The 10,475-nt window shown below is 39.5% G+C and overlaps 1 protein-coding gene across 1 annotated transcript; it reads left to right on the top strand.

Annotated features, from left to right (window-relative positions):
• The first annotated feature begins 129 nt into the window (after positions 1 to 129).
• Positions 130 to 4,657, top strand: LOC108274877 (histone H3-like centromeric protein A). The gene is made up of 5 exons (XM_017485326.3): positions 130 to 238; positions 1,807 to 1,936; positions 2,017 to 2,132; positions 3,636 to 3,710; positions 3,919 to 4,657. Exons 2-5 carry the CDS (start codon positions 1,846 to 1,848, stop codon positions 4,045 to 4,047), a joined length of 411 nt encoding a protein of 136 aa, XP_017340815.1. The 5' UTR covers positions 130 to 238; positions 1,807 to 1,845; the 3' UTR covers positions 4,048 to 4,657.
• Positions 4,658 to 10,475: the final 5,818 nt, after the last annotated feature.

A 10,475-nucleotide genomic window follows, 5' to 3' on the forward strand; every position in this document is an offset into this window, starting at 1 on the left:
GACCTGAAACCCCCAACTTCTGAGGGGGGTAAAAAGAAAAATAAATAAAAAAATAAAACCGAAGCGCATTTTGTCCCTGTGCGCGATCCGTAATAACGATCTGTTCAGTGACGTCACGGGCAAAGCACTTCTCTGATTGGTCGGTTGAGGTTTCCGGCGCTGCAGAGGCATTGTTTAAATTCCTGGACGCACTGCGGATAAAAACAGACTGTGTCTGAGGGAAATTCAACTTTTACAGGTGAGAACTGCATGAAATATTGATTTTAGTGATTAATGTACACATGAAGCGCGTGATTTTGTACAGAGGAAGTGCACAGTGCTGCAGGAGTGCGCTGTTATTCAGGATAAAGTAAATACTGCATGTAAATAAACCCGAGCAGAGCAGAGATGTGGACCTCAGAGTTTTCCGGTTCAGATAGAATCCTGTTTAGTTCCTACACGCATGGTGCAGGTTTACAATGCAGAATCTTAAACACTTCTACATTTCTGTCGCTAGGATACAAAATCTATGTCGTTATTTCGACTTGATACACGGTATATATATATATATATATATATATATATATATATATATATATATATATATATATATATATATGTATGTATGTATATATATATATATTTCAGTCAATTCATTTATTTAAGAAAATTATTCATAAAACTAAAAGTTGGAGAGCTATCAATCTCAGACTTCATTTAGAAGATGGTCAAATGTGTGGATTTGTGCTTTTAGGTTGTGTTTAGGACAAAGCTATTTATTAAAATAAAAATATATTATTTGCTAATCTAGTTCTTTAAATGATATTTCTATTCCTTTAATTCTCTTTTCTGGACAATAAACCCCCAGGTGTCTGCATTGTATTTTGATGCCAGTCTGTACATCCTTGTCAGGTCTGTGCTCAAAATTTAAAGGGATAGTTCACATAAAAATGAACATTTCGTTATCATTTACTCACCCTTATGTCACTCCAAACCGTTCATTTTCATAAAATAAAAGATTTACCCCCCCCCCCCCCCCACCCCACACACACACACACACACACACACACACACACAAACACACTTTTCCACTCTTATTACAGCTCTATTTCATAAAATGGCAGAAGACGCCATAAACACTATTCTGTCAAATCTGTACTCCACGGGTTAGCAGTATATACACCGTGGAAGTTTTATCATAAGATGGGGGGGGGGGGTGTAAATCTGAATTATAATAAACCATCTTATCTAACTTGTTTCTGTATTATAATACACACTGAGCTTACTGTAGTTATTTTATTTTTTAAATATAAAGGTCTTGGATTGTGGATATATAAATAATGTGTATATAAATATTTAGGCCTTTATTACATAGAGAACTGAAAAGGATCATGACATTGTGACCTCACCCTCACCAAATGGTTTGGTCCCCCCCAATGGTGAGGATGTGGTTACACTCTTGAGGCTATGTCGTCATGTTGACCCCAAATAGCCTTATTTTACAAGAGCACGTCGTCGTTTTGGCTTATTATAACATTCTGTTAAGACAGCATTATAAGACGGTCATTATTTTTACTCAGTGTTATTTAGTCTTAATAGCTGCAGTAACCTGTCAAATAGCAATTTCTAAAAAATGAAACTAAGATAAATCATCTTAGATCTTTAATGTGAAATTACAGTGTATAAAAACGAAGTGAAAAACAATGAAACATATTTTTAGGGAAAAATGGAAACAAAATAAACGTACAAACGTACAAAAACCTGGTTGCAGGTTAACCCCTAAACTGTGTGTGTGTGTGTGTGTGTGTGTGTGTGTTTTGGCTCCAGTATCAGTGTGTCCTTCCTGACGTGTCGAGTGTAAGCGTGATGCGGCGTGACAGGTCTGTAAGCAGACGGAAGCAGGTGACTCCGAGGCACAGGACTCCACCACGCACACGCAGAGACAGTGGACCCTCAGGTAGGTGCGGGTGTGTGTGCGTGCCGGGTGTGTGTGCCAGGTTTGCGGGGTGCTGATATAAGGTGTGTGTTTCTGTTCAGAGGCATCACCGCGGAAGAAACGGAGGTTCCGCCCTGGCGTGAGAGCTCTCATGGAGATCCGAAAGTTTCAGAAGTCTACAGACCTTCTTCTGCGTAAAGGACCCTTTTCACGCCTGGTATACACGCGCACACACACACACACACACACACACACACACACACACACACACACCTGATGGTGATTTGGTTGCAGAAGAAGGCGTTTCACGTGTGACTGTGGTAAATACTTATGGATTTTGGGTCACGTCTCAGGTCACTTCATTCGCTCAGTCACGCCACACAGGACACGTTTATCAGTTCTGTGGAGGTGAATTTACACTCCCAATTATTTTATTTATTTTTTTAGAAATATTAACTGTCTAATGTTTACTCATTAATAGAATAAGCCTAGTTATTAGGCGAGAGAGTTACCAGAATCCCCCACTGGCATACATGCCCCCTCTTGGCCACGCCCATCTCAGCCAGTCGGACTGAATGCGCCAGTGAGAACGCTTCTGTTTTGCGTTCTTTGCTAATTTAATACAGTTTTCATTAATAATGATATGATCAGCAAGAACTTGAGTGGAAAGTTGAATCTTTGAAATATTTACAGTTTCTTAAATCGGACCTAGAAATGGTGCAGAATCTTCAAGATATCAAACATTTACTTTCTTTAAGATATTTCAAAATAAAAAAAAAAAGAAAAACTTCTCAGGTCTCAGACTTTTAGACCTCGCTGTATATCCACATACACCGTACACATCAGCCGTAACATTAAAACCACCTGCCTCATATTGTGTAGGTCCCTCTTGTTCCACCAAAACAGCTCTGAGCCGTCGAGGCACGGACTCCACAAGACCTGCGCAGGTGTGCTGTGGTACCTGGAACAAAGACCTTAGCAGCAGATCCTTTAAGTCGGACTTGTTTGACCAGAACATCCCACAGACACTGGATCGGATTGAGATCTGGGGAATTTGGAGGTCGAGTCAACACCTTAAATGCTTTATGTTCCTCAAACCGTTCCTGAACAATGTTAGCAGTGTGTCAGGGAGCGTTATCCTGCTGAAAGAGGACACTGATATTAGGGAACACCGTTACCATGAAGGGGTGAACTCGGTCTGCAGCAGTGTTTAGGTAGGTGCTATGTGTCAAAGTAACATCCACATGAATGCAGGACATTGCCCAGAGCATCACACTGCCTCCACCGGCTCGCCTTCTTCCCATAGTGCACCTGGTGCCGTCTCTTCCCCGGGTGAACGACACACACACACACTCACACACACACATGGCCTCCACACGATGTAAAAGAAAACGTGATACATCAGACCAGGCCACCTTCTTCCATCGCTCCATGGTGCAGTTCTGATGCCCATTGTAGGAGATTTCGGAGGTGGACAGGGGGTCAGCATGGGCGCTCTGACCGGTCTGTTCACATGGTGCATAACATATCCCACCCCTTTACAGGTGCCACTGTAATGAGATAAGCAATTTTATTCACATCGCCTGTCAGGGGTTTTAATGTTATGGCTGATCTCTGTACACTGTATACACAACATTGTTTTGTTTTATATTTATTATATTATAGTTTTATAATTCATAAAAATATCTCTCTCTCTCTCTCTCTCTCTCTCTCTCTGTAGGTCAGGGAGGTGTGTCAGGTATTCAGCAGGGAGAATCTGATGTGGCAGGCCTATGCGCTCTTGGCCTTACAGGAGGTGCTGTACACACACACACACACACACACACAGTTCATAGATTGATTTGTGAATATGGTGTTTATTGTGTGCATGCAGTCACTGACTGTGCTTATTTATTTATATATATATATATACACACACACATACACACATAAGAGCAGTTCGGTAGTCCATATCCAGAACTCACACAGAGTAATTGTGTGTTTTTTTTGTTTTTTTTCCTCAGGCTGCGGAGGCGTTCCTCGTCCGTCTCTTCTCCGATGCTAATCTGTGTGCGATTCATGCTAAGCGTGTGACTCTGTTCCCCAAAGACATCCAGCTGGCTCGGCGAATCAGAGGAGTGGAGAACATGTGACCTGCTTCACTTCCTGTTTTAACCTTTTTAAATAAGCGGCGGTGTATTCGTTTCACACTCAGGTGTGTGTGTGTGTGTGTGTGTGAGTGAGTGTGAGAGAGAGAGAGAGAGAGAGAGAGAGCACACGAGCGAGCGATACTAATCACAATTTTCCACACTTGTATTATTGTTAGAGTATTAAATTAAATGTACACACTTCCCCCTACTTTATTCCCCAAATGTACTGAAATTAGAGGTGATGTAAATATAAAGGTTAAATTCCATCATTTCAACTTCTGAGGAAAATAACATCATTATAATAATAAATATAAAATATAATACATTTTTTTTATAATAATCTTATTAATCAGATTGTGGTATGAAATGATTACAAATGATTTATTTAATCCATGACTTTTTCTTAATTTTTTTTTACATGTGATAAAGGTTGTAACCTGTGATAAAAGTTTATGAGTTTATTATAATATGGAAAGTTCAGCAGCGCAGTGAGTTTATGTGTGGAATATATTGGGGGAAAGAATTAATATTTTGTATGTTTTTATTGAGATAATTACTTTAAAATGACCTTTATTATTCTCCCTCCATCCTCCAATAAAAGCCGTGTGTTAGATCCCGGATTGTGATATTCTCCTGAGTACACACGGTTAAACGCAGGTGTATTACTGCTGTAGCTGTGGGGCAGTTCTGACTGTGATGATGCTGTACATGTGGAATCAGCAGCTCATCTCTTCTCGGACACGTTCCCTACACAGACCTCCTCCTGAGCTGAACACTAGGGGGCGTGGTGGTATTCCCACACATCCACAGTAACAGTGTTGTGTGTTGAATATTGTGATTATCTCATGTGAGTGTGTTTCACACACCGGCCGTGTTGAGATTTATTAACCTGCGAAATTGTGTAAATGCGTCTCTGGTTTTAATCAGACGTTTGAGTTTTTTTGTTGTTGTATAAATTAACTGTTTCGTATTATAATTTGTATGTACTGAAGATTTACAGTCAATAAAACGTTTTGTAAGAGCGCTGTAAGAACGTTTTGTAAACTACAATTTATAGTTTGACGATAAGATTTTTTTAATGGTGCTTTTTCGTGGAAAATTTACTCTCCATTAGCTGATGTGTAAAGAGAGGTTATTTTCAGGTCATGTGATTAAATACTTCCACAAAGGAAGGTGATTACCTGCTGATTTCTCTCAGGTGTGGTAAAGCAGGTAAACACACACACACACACTGTGAGATTAAGAAGCTCTGAGAGCACCTTCATTTGCAACCTGTTTCTAGTCCAGTTAGTGTCCTTATTTCTCCTAAAAGCACTGATTTTGACAGAATAAATACACAACAAGGTGCAGAGTATGACTTTTCCTGTGTTTCTCGACACTTTATACAGTAATTCTAATAGTAATGTACCTTATTGTACTCACAGGTAGACAGCGGCTCTAAAAACATCCAATACAATCTCATCTTTCTGTGTAAAACCATACTCATATACTTTATATAATTCTACAAATCCCATGTTTGGTGAAGTCTGTGATGTTTACAGTCCTCATCACTCAGCATGGCTGCCGTGTGACTACATTCCTGTCCAGTGCTGTGAGCTCGCTGTTCTTCAGAAGTGAAAGAGAAATTGAGCTGCTGTCTTCCTGGTTAAATCACTATGTTCACCCTGAACACAACACTAACTGTAACAGACACCATGTGATGGTTATAGAGACGTTACTGAGAGCCTTTACAAAAAAGAAAGACATTACAAACACGAGAAAAGGGAACGATGAAAAATGTTCCCGGAATCCAGCTGTACTGGTTTATAGAAATGATGTGTGAGGTGACTGGAGATTTCAAGTTAGAGGAATGTTTACACCCATACACACCTGAAACAAAATATTCTTTTACTTATACCTCACTATTATAACTTCTTTCTTCTTTAAAGTCAAAATAGTGACTTTTTTGATGACAGAAAACAACAATTCAATTCATTTTTATTCGTATAGCGCTTTTAACAGTGGACATTGTCTCAGAGCAGCTTTACAGAAACATATAAACACAGGATGGAGATTTTTAGCGTGTGAATTTATTTCAGTTGAGCGAGCCGGTGGTGACGGTGGTGAGGGAAAACTCCCTGAGATGATCTGAGGAAGAAATCTTGAGAGGAACCGGACTCAGAAGGGAACTGTCCTCATCTGGGGAACAATGGATAGTGTGAAAGTAAAGGAAAGGTCATTATGGTTATTACAATGTGCTTTATGGTTAAACAACACTGATTGGATCTTGCATTCAGGTAGCCGAAACAACATGAATCGTATTTGTTTGTTTTTTTGTTCCAGAAACATGGAAACGCTTCGGATAGTTTGAATGTGCAGTAAATGGGTAAATTTCAGTCACCATTACCACCATCACATTTGACCAGCTCTCTCTCTGGAGTCTGATCCTCTGTCTGTGTAATTGATCTAGTTTCACTTTAAACCCATAGGATCAGGTCCGGTTTGAAACACAGAGCTCTGTATATAATGGAATATTATTTGGTGTTTTATTTCCACTTCATCCAGACGATTTAAACAGTACTCAGCGGTACCGCTCCGTGTCGCTGTGGTGTAGTGGTTTCATCAAGGGGGCACATTTTGTACATTTAATGTGTATCTTTATCTCTTTAACAATGATTTAAGATACATAATTTGGCCTTAATGAGCACTGATGTAAAAGCTCATTGAAGCTACACCACGTGCACCAGCAAAAGATGGTTCCATGCCAACGACATGGAGAAGTACCATTTAGCACCATTATTTCTGAGAGCGTGTGGAGATTATACACTATTACACAATGTACTTGTGTAATCTTATAAAATTCCCCAATGATAAAACATGAAACATTTTTAGATTGAAAAGTCCGAGACCACGCTGAAAACCAGGGATTTTTTTTTCTTCATTTAAAACAGGAAGTAAACAATGTGTTATAATTCTGATGTTGAATTCTGGATTGTGATTGGTCGGAAGTTGTTGATTAATTCTCTATAACAGCAGCTCTGACAATAATGCAGCTGAAAATCACAGGTTTATATTAATGCACTCGTTCTAATACGGTATGGTTTCTATAGTAACAGTGTTCACAGGGACAAGTGGATTTCTGTAAGGAGAGGTTTATGTAACATTTATGGAAGGAGTCTCCCGTGTCAGTGCTTTGTAACAGTCGGCGGTAAAGCTGGACACTTTCTGACAAGTTGTAATGTAATATGATGTTACAGGACAATAATCAACTACATTACCCCACCCCGATGTTGAGTATTTTCCTATAATAGCATTTTTCTTAAAATAACTCAAGGTTGTGTTTGAAAGTGTTTTGGTGTAAGGTAAAGAAATGTAAAAACACAAACGTAACACACAACTTGTACATCTATCATTCACATTGAAGCGACGGGTTTCTGGACCTGGTTCCTGTTCGCTGGTCTTGCTTTATAACAGGACCTATTGTACAGACTCCGCCTTCACACTGTGGAAATCAGGAAGCCACGCCCCCTTCCTGAGTCTCATGTGAGGGTGACACCAAAATACTGTAAGTGCTGAGAAAGGAAATTAGTTTTTCTCTCTGTTTGTTCCATACAGAGACGTGTACACTTCCTTTACTTGTTACTTACATTCACCTCATAGCAGCTTATCGATTACACTCCGTTTCTTCTTCTTTCCGAGAAACCCTTTGCTCTTATCCTCTGTTTCCTTTGGGAGGTGAAGCCATGACGACAGTTGCTATGACGCCTTCTCATGATGCACGAGACCCCCTGATCATCAGCTTCGATCTGCTCGAGCTCTCTTTACTCTCAAAGCTTTCTTTGATTTGCTTTGATGCAAATTCCTGTGATAAAAACTCTGACACTTCAGGATCAGCACACAACTGAACAACTGAACAATCCAATAAACACACAATGTGAATTGTTCATTTCTAAAATAAGTGGTGCCATTTTTAACCATTTTAAGCATAAATACAACCACAAACTCTAACACACAGCAGCAGATGAGTTAAAGCTACATGTTGTTGAGTTTATGTACATAAAACTCAGTCACGTCCATGGCAAGTGGATTGTGGGTGAAACTGTGTTTACATCAAAGACAACATTTAGAATATGGACTAAAATATGGCCTGAACACATCCAGCTGTGTGTACACTTCTGCTGTAATTCTCATCTATACCATCAGATCTAATCATGACCATGGTGACCATGGCAGTGTGCAGAGCCAAATGCAAAGGCTACACCTTTAATCTAACAATAGAAGACTTGGGAAGCCAAAAAGGTTCTGTGTAAAACACTGAAATATTTTTCAATCAGAAAGTGGTGTTTTTTTTGGTTTTTTTTTGGAAGTCAAAAACCCTAAATTATCCAAAGAACCTTTAAAGAACCTCTGAAGATCCCTATTGTCACGTCACAGCAATCCACAAACTCCAGTTCCCAGCAAACACCACGGCCTCCAAACATGGCCGCCCCAGACTACATTCCCCATAACACGTACGCGCTTCCCCACTCACAGTCCCCAAGCTTCTGATGGAACACAGCCTCACTCAAACACGACTCTGTAAAAAGAGACTTTGAGTCACAAGTAATTGAAGTATACGCTCAGTTTGTGCTCCTGACTATACCAAGCCTTTCTTTGTTGATGCTTTATCTGGGTTTGATCCTCTCGGTTATAGTTGCCTGAACTTTGTATTGAACGTGCTTGAACCTGCCTCACGATTTGGATTTGCTACCCTGAGTGTTACTGAAGCTGTTTTACCTGCAACTGCATCCATCTCCGCCTCCTTCACATACCACATACCTTCTAGTGCATTATGCACGTTTTATGGAAATGGAGATCTGCCAGTTAGTGCACTCTTAGACACTTTATAACCCTTAAAGGTTATTTGGTGGTTTTTCTTCGTGAACACTTAAGGGTTCTATGTAGAAAACTTCAACAGAATATTTTCCTATCAGAACGCATGTTTCAAGAATGGTAAATAATCAAAAAATGCCTTAAAGAACCAGTGAAGAACCATTAAGTACCAGCTAGTGCACTACAAAGAGTACATATTAAGGGAATCGTGAGTTCTAGACAGTTCAGAACCATTAAGGGATCTCTGCTTGTCTCTCTTGGTAAACTCTTAAAGGTTCTATGTGGAGTGTTTTCCCGTCAGAAAGAAGTCTCTTTACAGAACGCTTTACTGAGGAAGTGTACAGAACAAACTCCACATTATTGCTCTTTATAAGTGGTTTATAAATAGAACCCTTTTTAAGTTAATGCACTACAAAGAGCAGAAGAGGAGTTACTTTTATTAAATATACTTCTTAAGGGAAGTGAGAGCTGTGTATAAACTTGTGTGACACCTTGGCAATGAAAGCTTTTTATAGACCATCAGTTTACTAACCCAGCTGATATTAATTTACACAGATAGGGGGTGTAATTACTTATGGATTTCAGCTGGTTCCTTGCCTTACCTTGCCTTGGAGAACTGCTTTTTCTTATCGTGTTCAATACTTTTTTCCACTTTATTACACATAACTTTATTTATGGACTTTAATGTTGTGAGTTCTTTATATTTCCGGATTTCTTGAGTTAATTCTGACGTCTGGGGAAAATGTCAGGTGAATAATCTCACTGGAAATATATTTACTGAAAAAAATGTTGTCGCGTCCGATACTTATTTCCCCCACTGTGTACAGTATACTTCCTCAGCTCTGAGTTTCTGTTCTGTCAGGATATTCTGTAGACTTCGGGACAACTTTAGAAGGGTTTGAAATTAAAAACTAGGTTTTCAAACTGGACTTAAAGATCAAGAGCGTGTCTGAGTCCCCAACACCGATCTCACATCCAGATGCTAACCAGGCCATACGAGATTGGACACGTTCTCAGAGCGCTATTGCTGTAATCCTCCACAGAAGTATGAAGTGAATAGTGTACCTCTCACAGACTGTATGGTTTCCTTTCAACAAACAAAAACCAGCTGAACAGGTTTCGCCGACTCGCTGTTCAATAAAATCCAAACACATGGCCACCAATGTACAATCATTTCAAGAAAGAAAATCGAAAATAATGGATCAAGATACATCTAAGAGTATTTCTTTATTCCTTTCTAGCCACAGAATAAAAGCAGGTGAACAGGATTAATAAACATCAAGCTATTAACTACATTAAGGAAATAGGACCATACATTTAACTCACAAACAACATTTACTTATTTCATGTTGGTATTAAATTCAATCACAGAGGCACCAGGAAGACCCTTAATCTTTTGTGGTTCTGTACCATGGCTGACCTCTGACCCTGACCTCTGAGCCTGATCTCTGACCACAGCTAATGACTGTAAAGGCTGAAGAATTAGCATGTGATAGAATATCGTGTTTCAGGCTGTGCGTTGGATTATATCGTAATCTTGTTTGTTGAGTAACTACTGCAGCGTTATCACGAGACTTTGC

This window comes from Ictalurus punctatus, chromosome 14, assembly GCF_001660625.3.
Source record: "Ictalurus punctatus breed USDA103 chromosome 14, Coco_2.0, whole genome shotgun sequence".
Taxonomy (NCBI): Eukaryota; Metazoa; Chordata; class Actinopteri; order Siluriformes; family Ictaluridae; genus Ictalurus; species Ictalurus punctatus.

What these genes read in the sequence shown, in the direction of transcription:
- LOC108274877 (XM_017485326.3), top strand. Translation starts at nt 1,846, where the DNA reads ATGCGGCGTGACAGGTCTGTAAGCAGACGGAAGCAGGTGACTCCGAGG. An exon ending in CAGAGACAGTGGACCCTCAG is followed by an intron (nt 1,937 to 2,016) that starts GTAGGTGCGGGT and finishes GTTTCTGTTCAG; the next exon opens with AGGCATCACCGCGGAAGAAA. An exon ending in CGCTCTTGGCCTTACAGGAG is followed by an intron (nt 3,711 to 3,918) that starts GTGCTGTACACA and finishes TTTTTTCCTCAG; the next exon opens with GCTGCGGAGGCGTTCCTCGT.